We start from the raw sequence: 17,957 nt of genomic DNA, 5'->3' as shown, positions 1-17,957 counted from the left end.
AGATACTTTTCTTGTAAATCACTGTATTTGGGAACAAGACAGGGAGGGTCAATGGGATGAGAGAAGTCAACTTTATATTCTCTTTAAAATAAAATATGAGACATTTTGAAATAACAAAAGTTTAAGGCACTACTCAGGAATGCAGTTCATTATAGAGTAATTTCATTGTACTGGAAAGCTTTGTCAAAGAATTTAAAATGAGGTGAAGGGCAATTCGAATCTCTTAAATTCAAGTTAAATGCATTTTGTTAAAGATTAAGAAACAATTGCTGGAATTATGAGCAATTTCCAACTAGAGTTCTATAAAAAGAAAGCTTGAAATTAAGTTCATGTTACTCTCCCTAGCAGAATTTCATAATGATGGAATGGTTTATGAGTAAATATCATAGGGATATCATTGAAAGGGGCTGAAAAAAATGGGATTTAAATAGAGTAAAAATAGAAAACTGTCCCTCCTCCCTCCCTCTTTTCTTCCCCTCCCTGCTTTTACATTTCTCCCCTCATTCCCCCAACACACACACACACACACACACACACACACACACACAGTCTTACCATTATATCAGAAGAGGAAAAGATTATGTTGAAAGTCTTCTTTAGTGGTAAAAGGAGTAACATACACTGAATTGTGCAGTTGAGTAAATTGTGTGTGGCATTGAACTGGAATTTCTTCAGTGAAAGGGCTTATGTTCTTAAAGAGTTGAAAAACGGCTTAAATTTTCTAGTAGCCTAGAATAAAATTGCACAGGAGGCTCATGTGAAATGTAGCATGTGCGAACAGTTTTGCAGCAGAGTTCCATTTGAAATGTAGCAACACAGCTGGAGCAGTGACTCATCACACTAATATATACTGTTAACAGACAGACTTTCTCTAATAAAGCCTGCACTTTCTCACATTATAAGGAATTTCTTAGGCTGTTGTGATAGTATGATAGGTTCCTAAAACTTGGTCAGGCCACTTGAATTTAACATTTGTAGAATATCTACCATATACTAGGAATTTTTATGCATTTAGTTCTTACACCTGTTTGGTTTTATTTTCCCCATTTTATAGGTGATGAATCTGAGGTCACACATCTGGTCTAATATTCAACTGTTTCCACCGGTTGCTTTCAGCCTATGCATGGGTGCTCTGATTGTTTGTTGAAAATTAAGATACAAAGAAATGTTAAGATGGGAAGAAAGACAGCTAAGATAGCTCATGTCAGTTGACCTCAGTCGTCTCAGGAAAAAAAAAAAAAAAAAACCATTCCAAAAAAAAAAAAAAAGAGGTAAAAATTTGGAATACAGCTACTTGAGAAAATGTAATGGGGAGTCACTAAGTAAAAATAAAATGCTCTTCAGTTTAAATAACTAGAATCCTGCCCATGTATCCAGCTGCTGTCCCACCTCACAGATGTTGAAAGGCCTTATGGCTTACTTAACATTGGCTACTTCTTCCTGTCAGGATTCCAAGGGGCTTCCCTAAGGATAACAACCAGCCAGAAGCTGAGTCCTTCTTGATGATCTGCTGTGATGGATCTATTTACTTTTGGTTCAGCTCCCCACCCCCATTAGAATGGTCTTCAATTGTCCATGTAAGTACTATGACAAATACAGATTTTTCAAGGAATCCAGTATATGTGTGTCCCACTTATTGCCATTGTGCTGAGCCAAATAACCAGGCTAGAGTGACCAAAGCAAAACATTAAAACTTTATTTTCCTAAGATTCTCTAGCTTTTGTCTCCTCTAATATTTGAGTGTAACTATTCCAAATCCATTTGTATACTAGCTATGTGATCTCCACATGGTACTTAGCTCTCTCAGTTTCTTCATCATTATATAGAGAGCACTTAGAACCATGCCTAGCATCTGCTAAGTGCTATGTAAGTGTTAGCTCTTGTATCATCATCATCACCATCATCATCAATGAACCTATATAAAATGAGCCATTAATTTAGTGTAAGTTCTTACAAGCAAATGTATATAGAATAAAAACTATCCTATGTCATTCCTCAAATCCTTAAGGTTATCAGGAGCTGATTACACATGGATAATTTTGGAAAATATTGAAGTTTATCAGCTAACAAAGAAAAAAGTTTGCACTGAGGCTGTTATGTCCCTATTTCCTTCTCTTTTCACCCCCAGAAATCTATCTTGTACACTGTTATGGCTTATCTCCCATTATCATCATGCTATTGTCTTGTTCAAAATTTCTCCACAATCTGTCTGACAATGTTCAGACATGCATCTGATCAACAAACAAATATTTAGTGATTCTGATGACATGCCAGGGACTAGAGACATAAATATGACTAAGACATGGCCTTGCCACTGTGGAGCTCACTTACTAGTAGGCAGACAGGCACATAAACAGTTGCAACACAGAGTAGAACATGCAATGATGGAAGTGCATACAAGGTCCTACGGCAGCAGAGATGAGGGACAATAAAGTTCATCCTGGAAGGCTCAGGCAGGGCTTCCTGGAGGAAAGATGCCAGGGCTTAAAGGATTCCAAGTAGGGAATGAGATGTCTTCTCTGGAATCCAAAGGCTCCCTTAATGCGTGCCCTTTAGCCCTCCAGCTGCATCTCCTGTTACTCCCAACATAACTCACCTCCCCACTTCTACTGGACCAGTCTCCTAACTATTTCCTTAAAAAATCCACTGTTGAGCCTATCTCCAATTATTCTCCTTACATGGCATTCTCTATCAGGCATCCCCTCCCTGGGCAAAACTAAAATCTTTTCTCTGCCTGGTAAAATGTGGTTTCATGTCCTCCATGAAAACTGGCTCTGTTTTGGTGCAACCATATACCTTCCTATTATACAAGAAAGCATTTCAAACAGGCATAATAGGATAGAAACTAACATTATCTTTCCATATTTATAATTGTTTATTGTGTTTTCTTATCATTCCAACAAAACTGTCAGTACCTTAAGGAGAAAGCCGTTCATAGATTTCTTTCACAACACCTGGCAAAGTGTCGGCCAAAGCAAAATATAAGTGGTCATGTATACTTTTTGAATTAAATTATTTTACCAATGCCTTTCCTGGTTTATCTGATGTGCAATAAATTCACTTTATGAAATTTTAGAAGTTCAAATAACCAGAGGAGAGAATATTCTTACTTCTGTCAGTTAATTTACTAACTGAAAATCAGTAGTCCTATGTAAGATGTAAACTAGCTTGGTAGAATTTGTGAATGTGAAGAAAATGTGAACCATGGAATAAATTACACATTTGGTTTATAAGCAGTCTGTGAATAAGGTTCTTGTACTTGGTAAGCAGTAAGAAAGCAGTATATTGTTGAGTGGAAATATACTTAGGGTAAAGTATGAAAATGAAATAAGAATAATTGACTGGACTTCTTTTTGTAAGAAAGACATATATCAGTGTATATATGTGTATACACACACACACGCACACGAGTTAAGTAAATGAAGAGGATTATACAAATATGTAAACACACACACTGTGAGTGTGAATAACAGAAATGGCAGTTAGGAAAATAACCTTTACATACTGCTAATGATTAGGCATTTTCAAATTCAGCACTTCTATTTTCTTTTTATTTCCTCTTTCCCTTCCATTGTTATTTCCAATATTGTTCAGCTATTCGGTCTTTTTTGCCTGCCTTTCTTACTTCATTCCCTGCTAACAAAATTCCACATGCTTTCTTTCTCACACACACATGCCCCTCAATTGTTTCCTATGATCTGTGTTCAAAGTATGCAACCAACTATCTCAAGAGGATATCTGATAGTGATGCCACTGATTCACTAGACCAGCAATTTTCAACCAATATGCTGCAAGAATTTTTAAAACATGCAATACCTGACTATTTAGTCAGGAGCACTGACCTCTTTTCCCTTAGATTGTAAAATTTTAAAAGACAATAGCCAACACAACAATAGCCATCCAGTGTGAATGAATCAAAATCATGCCTATTTTTTGTCAGATTGGCAAAATATATATACAGGGTACAGTACAAACAATGTCCCTTTTTATTACAAAATTTTTTATTACAAAACGGTAAGCATGTGATCCTGTAACATGACAATATCACAGTCAAGCCCACCATATGACATTTTAGGTGAAATGTTCCAATTGTTGTCCATCTCGTGCGAGACATTCACATACCCTACCAACCACACTCAAGCAAGCCTTACTTCTGCCAGACCCTGTATTTTTGGTGTGCCCCAGAATTTTAGTGATTAGTTTATGTGTGCCTTGAGAAAGAGGTTGAAGATTGCTGCCCTAGAGGGTAGATTCCCAGCAAATTCCAGAAGGCAGATTTCTGGAAAGCTGCATCATGGTGACACCACAGCGACCTCTCTGGTATTTAGTAAGCTACAGCCAGGCCCTCTTCAATAGTCTAGATCTCAGCACCAAGGAGAGGAAGGTGGGAAGGCGGGGACTGCAGGGGAAACTTTTCCTTGGGCCGCACTTCAGTCCTAATGGTTCTAACCAGTTTTCACATTCGCTATTTCTGTTTTCTTCAGAATTTCTATTTACTTATTACTAGACAATCCCTCATTACCACAATCCTCTGTTATAGGTGATAATTCTTTATATTAAACCTGCCTGTTCAGATTACTATGTGGTTTCTGTATCCAGAATGGGTGCTATTCCATACATCCTCATATATTTTAAAGTAGCAACTAAAATATCATATCAAAATTTAAATAACTGAGAAAGATAAATTTCCTGGTGTTCTATGTATAAATTATTTTTCAAAACCTTAGAGTTATATATTTAGATCATTTAATGAATGGAGAAAACCACCATATAACCTAATTTGCAAAGGCAGCCCTATCATATCTGCCAATCAAATCAGGCTTATTATCTGTCCCAAAAAAGACTTTAGTTTTTTCAATTTGAATAAATATGTAAATATGTTGATACATGTTCTCACGACAACCATCTCACTCAAGTAGACTAGTAGAAAATAGAGAAAACAGACAGAGATAAACAAGATAAACAAGTAGACTGCACTTTATCAAGATGAAATAATATTTTAATAATTTTTTACCAGTTCAATATTTTTCAATTTTTTTTTTTTTTGCCTTGCTTTCAGGGGTCTCTCCTTCAAAAGCAATGCTGTTGTTTTACTTTATGTCTTAGATATTTTACTCTGGGACAATAAATCACAGTAGGATCTGAGATGAGTGAAAGAACATCTTTTATGAAGTGGGAGAAGGGTGATTATAATATAGGAAACAGGAAGGAAGAAGTGGCTGACCACAGACTCTCAGACACATTGGTTTCAGCCAAGTGTACCTACAGCTGAGGACCAAAAAAGTGATTCCCTCAAAACTGCCCGTTCCCTGTGTTCCCTGGAAAGGTCTCCAGTATGAAGATAGTAAGACCAAATCAATGAACTATCAGTCCACTCTAGAGGCTTAAAGCAGGGATATTCTGCATCCCTCCTCCACGCACCCCCCCCCAACACACACACAAATTTGACAGGAAAACAAGGACAATTTTTTTTAAAAAGGCAAATAACAATATTAAACCATATTCCATAAAAACAGAAAATAAGAGCTTTCCTTACAATAACACTAAAGGAAATAGAGGCAATATCACATCAAATGTCAAACTCCCTGAACCCCACCAGGACCTATGCCTGGATAAGGGTCTTGCTTTTAGTTTTCATAATTCAAAATCTCACATGGGTTAAAGCTTTTATGTACAGTGGTTCTGTTTCTTATTTAAAACAGTAGGTTATCCTCAGATCCATTTTTGTACTGAATCCCATGATAAGAAAGGAGGTGGGGAATCTTAAACAAAAAGCAAAGGGGATGTGGCCAATTTTTACCATTTGGGATATTAACAAGTTTAACGTGGCTCGGCAACTATCTTCAGTGTTGTGTCAATTATTCTGACGCAAGCTGAAGGTGTTGTAATATAAGGATGTGTGTTTTCAGAGGAATTGGGTGACAATTTGAAGGGCTGGTTTTTTAACATAAAGAATAAATACCTAAGAAATCAGAACAGATTCTCAACCAACAATAGTGTGCACAAAGGTTAATGCAAGGTAAGAAAGGTTTTAAACATTTTTTAAAAATTTTCAAGGAAACTACTGTTTCCTGTTATTTCTAAAAAAAACTGTAAATGCTAGTGTTTTAAAAGGGAAATATTTTTGGAGAGATATGTTTTACAAGCTACATGTATTCATTCTTATTTGTTCTTTTCCCCTAAGAAATTTATCATTCTGTTTTAAATACATAACATTTACTCTTACTTAAGCTTTCTGTCCCTTTATTTCCCCAAATCAGCATCCCCATGGGAGTACAAGGCTCTTGATTTTCTCTACCTAAATAAATAAATTTTGGTAAAGATTTTCCTTTCTTGAATAAGATTCATAGTCTCCAGAATACAATATCTGAATTAACTATCTGGTGGTAAAGTCCATGTACTGCACATTTTGCAGTAAACTACTGAGATCTTTAAAATAAAGATTTTGGACAAATGCAAAAACTATGAAATTCATATTATATAATTTTCTTACATATGTACAAGTATCTGCTATACTTCCCATGTTACTTCTAATATGGGGTATTACCCCTCATTGAAGAAGTATGAATAATCAAATTGGTGGATATTATTCAATCTAAAGGAAGCACATGAAGAACTTTCATTATAGTCCAATAAATAAATCTAGAGCCATGACTTGCTGGTGGAAAACTCAATAAGTACAGAAACATTTTTATGCTCACCAAAATTTCTTGTAGCTCTGCTAAGTATCATGTTTATTGCGATGAACAAGTTAATATTGGGTATCTTAAAGATACAAATGGGGAAAAATCAATAATTACTTTTGTTTTTGTGGGTGGGAAGTAAAAATAAGAAAATTTAGTAATGTAAAGATTCTAATATGAACAAGTAATAACTTGTTGCCATCTGTGATATGTCCATATCCATAAGATTTAACATACTTACTTGAACAATGGAGCTCCACAAACAACACACTTATATATTCCAGGATCTTTGTGGTGTGTATATGCTCCTTCGAAGGCACTGATAAATAATAAACAGAGTATTAAAAAATTAAGTAAAGTTAGCATTATTCCTACAGAATGTATTTGCTTAAAATACATTTCTATAATAAATCTTTCAAGGATTTTTTTTGTCTTATAATGAGAACAGACCAAACATATGGAAATCTGAACATTACTAATGTATTTCAAATCTATATAATAAAATGTGCATATAAGTACTCCAAACTAGTGCAGGTTAAATAAAATATATATGTGTGTAAGTGTGTGTGTGTGTATGTGTGTGTGTTTGTATAAAGCCATGTAGTTATGTAAGGCTTAGGGAAAAAAAATCCTATTTAAAAAAAAAAAAAGCCTGTAGTTGAGATTCACAGGCAAAAAAAAAAAAAAAACACAACACATTATTACATAAGATCTCTGCTACTCTACAGTGTCCCAGAATATATACCAGAAAATGCAGAAGGATCCAAAGACTTCAAGAGGAAGGAGTCTTATTTTTTGGTTTGAAAAGGAATATTGCAGCTTTAAGGGAATATTTTTCTAAGTTAACAATCTTAAAGGCTAGGAGGTCATTCAGCTAATACGAATCAGCTGTGCTAACCCAACAAAAAGTCTATGTGCTCTGCAGCTTGTTTTTATTATCCTTTCACCCTCTTTATGAGGTCCAATTTTTTTATAAACAGAATTTTTAAGAATGACCTAATCTCTAGTTGTTTGTGTGCATTAAATCATTTTGCTAGTCTTGTACACAACAGGACGGGCAGAAGTCCTCCTCGGCTGAGACTGAAGTCCACCGTTGGTTCATTGTGTAGTAAGGGTGGACTTTGTCAGAGAGTCAACACTTGGTAAATTCAGTAAACAGAATCCACTGTGACAGGAAGAGAGTGTTGCCTATTAACAAGAACCCCATGTGTGGTAAAGAGCTCTTTCACTTCATGAATGAAAACAAGAAGTTACATCATTAATAAATTTGGATCAGAGGTAAGTTACGGCCTTATGCCAAGCTCCATGGTATAAATTAGACAACAAAATGGTTGGACCTTGGCAAGTTACCTTTGAGCTGGAATCAGCTGAGAGAGACTTTATTCACTAAAAAGAGTCTTGGAAGTGAACAAACTCTTTTTTCAGGACTCGGGGCGAACTTCCAGGGACCAAAGCCATGTGAGGGCAGTTATTGAAAATTTTTGACATTCCAACCACAAATGAGCCAATAAATACTTTCTCCACATGTGCTTCAAAAAGAAATTGGAGTGGGGTAGAAAGGAACTAAATTATGCTACCTTCTTTTTGCAGCCAAAACGTCTATACTTACAATGGCCACCTTCAAAATTTCAGCATCCTGGCATAGCGCCATGTCCCTCATGGTTTTGCTTACTGTGATGTCTTCCCAAAAAATGTACCTAAATCGCTATTACTTCCACACATTTTGTAGTAAACTAAAAACAGGCCCTTAATAAAAGCCTTGTGACTTTACATAAGATAGAGTGTTCATTAAATGGGGGAAAGAATAAATAAAACTTAGTCTTAACCTAAACAATACCATTTTCAAATCTTTTCAAGGATCCTAATTTGTAGTCTTTAGCAAATAAGTGTAGAATTCTTTGAATTAAACGTCAAGGAAGAGGATTCAAAGACAGAAGGGGTTGGGGAGAAGAAACCTAGCTCTTGCTTAATGACTTTTTCTTATAGTTCACCTTACCTTTCGGTCCCTTTCTCCTGAGTGACATGGTACTGCAGGGGTGTTAGCCGCTTCCTCAGTTCCTGCTGGGAAAAGACCACCTTACAGTTCTTTTTATCCCTACATGACCCTGGAAAGAGAAAGGATATGGGAGAAGGAGGCTTTTTAGTTTGAATCCTAAATAATTGCTTTGGCTGGCTGCTGCAGCACAGCTTGTGCAGTCAATTGCCAGTGACCAGATCAGTCCCTAATGCACAAACTTACCTGAACTGCAGCTGATTATTTCTCTCAGTCAAAAAAAAAAAAAAAAAAAAAGTTTCTCAAGATTCATGTGACTGCATCGGAGCACTGAAAATGTGCTACAGCCTGGGCTGCTGGCATGTGATAGTAAAAACTCTCTGAACAATCAGAAGATGACAGTACATCCTTTATGTCTCCAATACCTTGATATTTTTTTAAATGAATTTTAATAGTATAACTTTATTTACACTGTATGTATAAGATGACGGGCATATTATGTTACACAATAATTCTCCATTCAATAATGTTGCATCTTAGTAGAGAATAGCTTGAAACCTTCACCATTCAATTTCCATTCTGGGTATTTTAAATACCATCCTATTTTTTAAAACTCTAAAGATACAGTATCCACAACTAGGAATTGTTGTTCTCTGTGATTCTCTTGGGTACTTTACTAGGTTCTGTAGAGTTCTTAAAAATTAATGTCTCTTTAAAGACTGTATCTTACCATGTTAAACAGGCAGCAAGAAACTTTTAATAGACTCCAGGAGAAGGCATTTACACTAATGCAGATTCAAGAAGTTCCAAAGAAAGGGTGATAAAAATAGGGAGGGGGAAAGACAAAGAGAAGAGGAAACGTGAATGTGAATATACTTAGAGACCTACATTTTCTTTTTGCAAAGGGTATCTAGGAACACTTCACTGATTAAGTGTATTTGAATGGTGAAATAATTTTAATGTGATTCTAATAACAATGGCAGCTTTTATTTCAGCCTATACAGACTGCAGTAAAATGTTCAGACAACACCTGTTTATATGTAGTATTTTATTTTACCTGCGCAATGAGTGAAAAGAAATACAACTCCAGGACAAGGCAACCTTACGGGCTGCAGTAAAACCGTTTTTCTTTGCCATCCATCACAGGGAAAAAGAGGCTTGCAGATGGCCCTACCTGAAAATGTTTTGAAATTACTAAAAGAAATCTTGTTTAGTTTCCTGAATGTTAAACTCAACTTCTTTTGAAATATTAAGAAATATGATTGAGTAGAAATGATTTCTACTTTTATTTTTAAGGCACCTAACGTTCGTAAGTGAGTTTACTGACATTTAACTAGGAGAAAATTAACTAACCAGTTACCCTGATGGTGGGATTGAAGAAGGATATCAGCTTCCAGAACCAGGGCCACCAATATAGGGTGGTTGATTCTCCCTGGAGAAAATATGGAGGCCAGAGAAGAGCAAATGAGAGGCAAACAGAAAGGTGCACCTTGGAACACACCTGCGGGTTGTCAAACAGTGCCTCTCCTGACGCTACACAACACATGTTGGCCCTGCGCTGGCCGGGAAAGATCCATAGGAAGAGCTAGCCTATCACTAATGCATGCTGGTCTCTCATCTCACTGGACCTCCCCGCACTCCTACCCACTCCCCATATTACACTAGGCTTTATCCAAACTCCTACTACTTGCCCTGTTAATATTTTCCAAGGGGTATGTAGAAATGTTTCCCTGAGAAATGTCTGTCCTGTCAGAACAAGCCTCTCCACAGCTTGCATGCAGAACTGCTCTTTCTGAAACAATCAGGTGACCATGATGGGCCCCTTTCTGCTCAAATCACTACAGACTTCTTAGATATTATCTTTTTCTTTTTATTTCTTTATTTGTTGGAAGGGTTGCATCTTTGTTGATTTTTGTTCGAAAAGAAATCATTAACTGAAAATTTATCACGACCAAATATGTTCGTTAAAATTATTTTTCCCAATGGCATGGACAGTTAAAATCTATACAATTGGAATTAAACAATCCTGTCCAAAATATTTTTGTTAATATATGTTCATTCATACAAAAAGACCAATTGTGTTCCCAAAGTTGAGAGAACTAAGCTACCCATCTGTATGTCATTTAGTACAAGAGAAGCAACTGCAGGTTTAAATTACATGGTATTGGATTGCAATTTCCTAACATTGGATGCTTTTCTGCTTTTTTACCTTGAGTCATTTACTAAGGAGTGTTCATAAAAAGTAGCTTAAAGCACAGATGCTTGCAAATCGTTTAGGCAAAGATGTTTCTCTCTTTTTCATTCTCCCTCTCTCAAAAATCTCTCTTTTCTGAAGAGAAAGAATAAAAGTGTTGGTCAGTATTGACAAACCACGTCAAGTATTTGTATAAGGAGAAAAGGTAAAATTGAAAACATCTGATTGAAGTAAATAATACAAACATAAAAGCTTTACTGGTGAATGAAGGGTACTGAAGAGACTTTACTTCATAGATTAGAAATTACTTTTGATCTAAACATTCTTAAAAACAGATTATTTTCAACTCTGAACCATCTCATTAACTGTGCTACAGAGACCTCGTTTTAATGGCAAGCTTTGAAAGAGTGCTGCTGTACTCTTTTGTTACTCTCCGTCTTACTTGAGAGGGGGATAGAGATTTCATTCCAGCTTTCTTTGTTTGTCTTTCAAGAACTACTAAAGGAGTATTCACACAAATTTTGTAGGAATGTGCCCTATGTCATAGCCTACAAATTATTTGGTTTTGGTGCACTTAAAGGTCATCTTCCAAATTAGCAAAATTTTCCTACATCCTGGCTTTTCAACCTTAAATATAAATATTGTTTCCTAACTGTAAGTGAGGTTTGTTCTTTAAGAAATGCTAGTGCTTATTTAAAGTTGTCAACTTTGTACATTTTTATACTTTGGTCATACTATGTTCTCAAAATAATTAGGCTTTTAAAGTGTACTTAATAGCAAAGGGAAGTATATGTCAACTAGAAACAACTATTGTGATTTTATATGAAACAGCTCAATGAGAAGTTAGCCAGATTTTAATAAATTTCTTGCCACATAGTTTAATCATAATACATTTCCAGGACAATCAAAAACTATACTGTTACATTAGCTCTTTAGCATCAGAACCAAAAATTGGCACATACAAGATGGGCAATGTAGGTTTACATTGTAAGCATGCGAAATAGTTTATTCATACATTATTATTTAATAATTACTGCATTATTTTCCATACACACTGTAAGCCAACTTTTGGCCTGCCCGCTATAAACACCGAAAGTCTTCACTTTTGTCTCTGATTCCCCTTCTTCCTATCAGACTTACTTTTCTAAGGTCATATGATGCAACTGTTAAATTTTGAAGAAATTGTTTCATTTTGAAATTCTAAAATAATTCATTGGATGGTTTCTCTTTACTATCTTCACTTAGGTACTATAATTTTCTTATTACACAGGGTCACTTAACATTAGTATGTGACATCTGTTCGATGATCTTAAATTGGCTTAGAAGTAGGCTATGGAAAGAGTTTTCCCTTTATTTAAATGTTTAATAAGAGTACTTTGAAGGCAGGAGTGTGTGTGTGTGTGTGTGTGTGTGTGTGTGTGTGTACGCAACACTAAGAATATATGAGGGGGCAATACTGTCACTTTGGTATCTTATCACAACACCATTTCCTACAAAGTTACTCCGGTATAGATAAGATCCATCTTGGACCCAAACCAAGGGTATTTATTTACTGAAATATGCCCAAAGTCTCTGTTTATTTTAAGGCTTCTTCCATGTTGTTGCCTCAAAGGCAGTATTGTCTTGAAACTCCAATGGGGAGCTTTTGCTCTAAGCAGTAATAAATTTACAGCAGTCCATTTCTGGCTCTGGCTGATTCCTGGTCATGTGACCTCAGGCAAGGCAATCTCTCTGCACTGCCATCCTCACAGGTCTGCTCTAAGGATCATAGCAATTTTCACTTCGTGAACACTGTCTGAATAAATATATTACATTATCATGCTGATTACAGTAAATTCTGAAGTTAAAACTGTACTTTAAAAGGTAGCCATATCAAGTATTTCAGCGTGCTGCAATATTTTATTGGTATTTATATATCTATTAATAATTTCCTCAGAACAGTATTTTATTCATGTTATCACTTAAAATGATTAAAATAGGAATTGAAAGGAGAAAACTAAAATGTAGTGCCTACTATGTGCCAGGCCCATTTCTAGGCACTTTTATACATAAGCATATGTAATCCTCTCAGTAGTTCTAGGAGGCAGATGTCATGCCTATTTTACTGATACAGAAACTGAGGCTCATAGGTTTAATATAACTTACTAAAGATAAAAAGCAAATAGGTATATCTACAAACTCAGGGCTGTCTGACTGCAAAGCCAATGGTCATTATACTATTTTCTGTGAGGAAGAAATATGCTGCCACTTACTCCTTTGATTATGCAATAACTTTCAGCTTAAAAACTGTCCCTAACAACTTAAGACGGTAAGAGAGTAAAGTTATAATCGCCACAGTACATCCAGAAAAAAATAAATACATTTGTCTATTAGCTAATGTCTGTTTTCCCTGCGTTCATTCCTTCAGCATAGGGTCAGTGACAAGGTTCAAACAGATTCCCACAAAGTCTATAAAATGTTGAAAGGCTTTTTAACTTCCTGTTAAGAAGTAAATCAGATCTGTTACCTAAATCTTAAAGCACTTTTAAGTCATAAATCTTATATTTCAGTGTGAAAAATCAAAACAAATCCTAAAGATCCCATAACCTTAATTTTGTTTCTAAGATCAGAAAAAAAATGAAACTATTAAGTATTTTCCCAAGTTAATAAGTGAATAGGAGATAATAAGACTATTTTGCTTTGCTTTGAGTTTACTAGGTTAAAACAGTAAAATTCATGCTGAAATTTTTTGAGACTATACTTAAAAATAATATACTTTAATTTTCACAAATAAATTTTAATTTTAGCTGATTATTAATTTTAGAAAACTGACTAAACTTTTATTCCAGGTATATTAGTGTTGGGGATTTCTAAATAAGTGGGCATATGTATAGCTGTATCTAGTCCACTTTAAAAACAGAATATAAAATATATTCCATAAACCATTTTTTCCTGTTTGTTTATTTTACATGCCAGTAATTCAATAAAGGCTTTAAGAAAAAAAAATGCAAAGCACAGGGAAGAAAACCTCCATGCTTGTAGAAGCATGACCAATTCTTCTGATTTTTTTCTCGAAGTAGACCTATATTGGAAAAACATTCCTAGGATCAACACACAATCTAAAATGTCATGACACTTGTGCTTGCAGTGCTCTGATTTCCAGGAGACTTGGGTTTCAAGTCTTACTTTGAAGACCATTGATCCAACTTTTTTTCTTACTTTTTTTAAATGGGTGCAATTATTCTTTTTATGAAAAAATAAAGTAAAATTTTAAAAAAATAAAAACAAAAAAATTTTTTATTAAATTTATTGGTGTGACAGATATTGAGTATTTACAGAGTACCAGGCACTGAACTAAGTAAAACATACTCATTCATTCATTCAATAATTATTTATTGAGCACCTGTTATATGCTGTCATTATTCTAAGTACTTAGAACATACCATAAACAAAATTAAGATTCTACTTTTGTGAAGCTCCCATAAAGAAGCAGGAGTAAAGGAAGACACACAAAACATAATAAAAAATAAGTAAATTACGGAGCGTGCTAGAAGGTGGTAAGTACATGAAGGAAAAAAACAAAACTAAGTAGAGCAAAGAGGACTAGAGGAGCCAAAAGTAAGGGCTGTAAACTTACATACAGTGGTCAAAGTAGGTCTCACTGAGAAGGTGACATTTGAGCAAAGCCTGAAGGAAGAAAGGAAGCTGGCTGTGCTGATATCTGAAGGAAGTGCTTTCCGAACATACATCGGAAATGGCCAATGCAAGAGATGAATACACTAAGAAGTTCATACTCCAGTGGTAGGGATGAAACAGGTAACTGCAACACAGGTGTTAAAACCTGAATATGATTGGAGTAGATAAGTGACAATTTAAACATGAAAAGAATATATGTTTAAGCCAGGAAATTTATAATTATGTATCTTACTACAGTGTCTCACATTACCTTTTTTTTTCCTTCCAAGAGAAATCTTATTCAATATCCTTTTATCAAAGTGCTATATTCAATATAGCTTTCAGAGAGTGTCCAGCTGAACTTTGAACAGAAATCAGGATGCAGACTCTGCTAATATACTCCCTTTCAGACTCTCGATCATCATTCCCAGTCTGGCGTCATGTGTAAGAAGATACCCAAGTAGATGTTTTATGTGTTTAATTTTTGATTCGCCAAACAATGCTCCTGAACAAACAATGCTTTGGCTGAACCCTTCTGAACCACTTCACTAATTCTCCCCTTCAGAGTAATCTTTTGCTGATGGCAGAGAACATGTATAACTGAAGAAAGTATAAAATTAGTACCTCAATTTAGTTTCCACTTTTTAAAAACATTTTAATGTTCACCTTCAGATTCCGTTTAATTTCATCTGTCCTCCAAGTCCAAAATACAACAGAAAGAATAAAACCCCAGGTCTTAGGTGTCAGAAAGACAACTGTTTCTTTGTATGGTAAAGATTTTTCTTTTCTATAGATGAGAAAAATCATATATTTGTCACAGGAATAATCACATTTCATACCTTTTTGCTGTTTTTCTGTTATTTCACCTAAAACAGTTCTATGGATCAGTTTCAGTTATATCCTATTGATCCATGCACAGAGTTCTAACTAACATTAGTGAACATTATAAGCATGCCAAGGTAACCTACCATTTTGAACTTCTTGAACTAAACAAGACCCTATGTTTTGGTGGTGCATAGTTGAACACTAGTGTTGGTCTTCTGGTTTGCATACTGAAGGTCTGAACAGATAAACTAAGAAATATTTTCAAGCTAGTTTTCCTTCCATGTAAATACTCTGATAAATTCCTCCCTATTCTGTTCACTCCTTTCATCTGTATACCCTTAGGATTAGTGTATTTACTCTGCATGGTACTATTTACACAGGCTAATATAGCACTTTGCAATTATTCTCAAATGTCTTCAGTTATTTGTTTTATTTTCCCAGATTATTAATTCTTTGAAGATATAAACTGGTGAGCCTAATATTAATTCATACTTTCTGCATCTACTTATCAAACATTAACAATGAATCAGAACTGTGATGAGCACTGAAAAGTTAAAAATTACTAAGTCAAGGCTCCTGCCCTGGGAACCTAGCTGTAAGATAAGAAAAACAATCACTACAACCAGCAGTCTTATAGTAAAAGCATATGAAAATTTTGTGTAAAGAGAGTTAACAAAGAAGACATTAACACTCTTAAACTTTGGCCACCTAGATTGACTCCATTCATTTTTAACTGGGATATGGAAAACTCATATAATTTGCAGAAACAGGGTCTACAGGGCCAGAGATTCAAATAGAGAAGAAAATTCCGTCTAGACAAGCTGAGAGATGCAGTGTGATCAAATGTGTATGGTGTCAAGGTGGTAACTATTCTTATCCTGATGAAAGGAATGCAAGGTCTTTCATGTAAATGGTATCAGCTATCTTAACAAAGTGCAAAAGAGCCAGAATAAAATGTAGATTCAGATTTGTTAGAAGGGAAGTTGGGGAGCTGATAAATAAGGCAGTTTTAAAATTAAGGGGTATATGTGCAATCATTCTCTCACTATAAATCAGTGGGAGTAAATACATTTTCCACAACATGAGAAGCCTATTAATGACTTAAAATTCTAGCTTTTAATAGTAAGTTCTCATTTGTGAAAGTGCCTTTCCTTGAGAGGGGATAATGGGGAGCTTAACTGCTACATTCATCCTGGTGAAACATTCACCTGAATGACTCCGTAAGATAGAAACCACATTTTACATTTCTGTCTTTTACTTGTGTGTTACAAATTTTTTATTTTTGAATTTATGTATAGTAGTAATTTTATCAGCATTCTTTAAGTATTAAAAAAAAAAGCCTAAAGTATCAACTCTTCAAAATGTAGTGCAAATACTAAGAGCAATGATTTTGATATTAATGTGGACCATAAAGCCTAGAGTTTAGGAAAATATTTAAAACATGTCTTGATCCAAAAAGCATTTTCTGTGTTGCAAAGCATTTGAGTAAAAAGAGAACTTTTAAAGGCATTTCCATCATCAAATGACAGTAGTGGAAGAGAAAGTCATTTAACTTCAAGTCTATCTGATTGCATGTGAAACGTCTGACAAAGTTGGAGTTCCCTGTTTTTAATTTTTTTTCCAGTATGGGTCTTCACTAGAACATCATAGCCCATACAGAAAAAAAAATTAAAAACAGACAGGCTCATTTCCATTCTACATTTCACATGCAATCAAAAAGACTTGCACAAAATAGCTTTCTCTTCCATGCTCCCTTGCCCCCTCAGGAACACAGACTGCAAGTGAGATGAGAGGTAACCACCCACAAAAAGGAAGGAAAGGAGCCCTCTCTTAGGTTATGATGCAGGATTTTATTTAAATGTAACATTAAGTATTCATTAGAAAAAATAAAATTTATATTGTCTAAGAGCTCAGCTTTGTAAATTTCTAAAAATTACATTGTTGCCCAAATCAAATTTAAAATCTAAATCAATTAAGCACAATAAGCAGAGAACAAGTCTGCAATTGCTGTTCAATAAGACAGCTAAATGGAAGTCTACACATTCCACAAAAATCTGGTAGATTCTGAAGGAAAAAAGCAAAAAAAAAAAATTTATCACCCAGATAATTAAAGAAAATGAATAAGGAATCTCTTGAATTATTCAACATCTCCTTGAGGGACAGTGAACATATATATATATTTCAGTCATCTTTCCATGCCTAGCACCTCACAATGTGCCTGTGCAAGAGTAAGCACTAAATAAGCACATGTTGTATTTAAATATTTATTCAACCCTCCATTTTAATTATTGCTATTTAAATTTTCTTCCTAAAAGATATTTTCTAAATGATGGCTTTCACTATGTGTCTTAGGATTTAGTTTAAAAACTGCAACAGTATCTGCTTAATAAATCAGTGAAATTATAAAAGGAATAAATTATGATGGATTAAATTTTTTTCTTCTAATTATTCTGAATCCTTTATTACCTCTCAAGAGTTCCACATTCAAATTGTTTATGACTAATATTCCATTAACACTCTGGATTTAAGACTATGAGATTGCCTAATCAAACATTACTCAAAATACATACTGGCTCTGAAAATATAAGGTGGTTCCTCTTGGAGCTGG

General features: G+C 34.8%; 1 protein-coding gene across 2 annotated transcripts in view; it reads right to left on the bottom strand.

Annotated features, from left to right (window-relative positions):
* MSRB3 (methionine sulfoxide reductase B3) overlaps window positions 1-17,957 on the bottom strand; it is a 166,546-nt gene that overhangs the window by 106,463 nt on the left and 42,126 nt on the right. For both annotated transcript variants that reach the window (XM_054580055.1, XM_054580054.1), the window contains 2 exons: window positions 8,680-8,788; window positions 6,925-7,002 (listed from right to left, as the gene is read on the bottom strand). In XM_054580055.1, coding sequence (XP_054436030.1) covers window positions 6,925-7,002; window positions 8,680-8,788 — 187 coding nt within the window. The remainder of the gene's footprint in view (window positions 1-6,924; window positions 7,003-8,679; window positions 8,789-17,957) is intronic.

Source organism: Pteronotus mesoamericanus, unplaced genomic scaffold, assembly GCF_021234165.1.
Source record: "Pteronotus mesoamericanus isolate MK-2021 breed Mesoamerican mustached bat unplaced genomic scaffold, CSHL_Meso_final contig_56, whole genome shotgun sequence".
Classification (NCBI taxonomy): domain Eukaryota; kingdom Metazoa; phylum Chordata; class Mammalia; order Chiroptera; family Mormoopidae; genus Pteronotus; species Pteronotus mesoamericanus.
The sequence above is the reverse complement of the archived record's forward strand: the minus strand, read 5'-3'. Positions and strand labels throughout refer to the sequence as shown.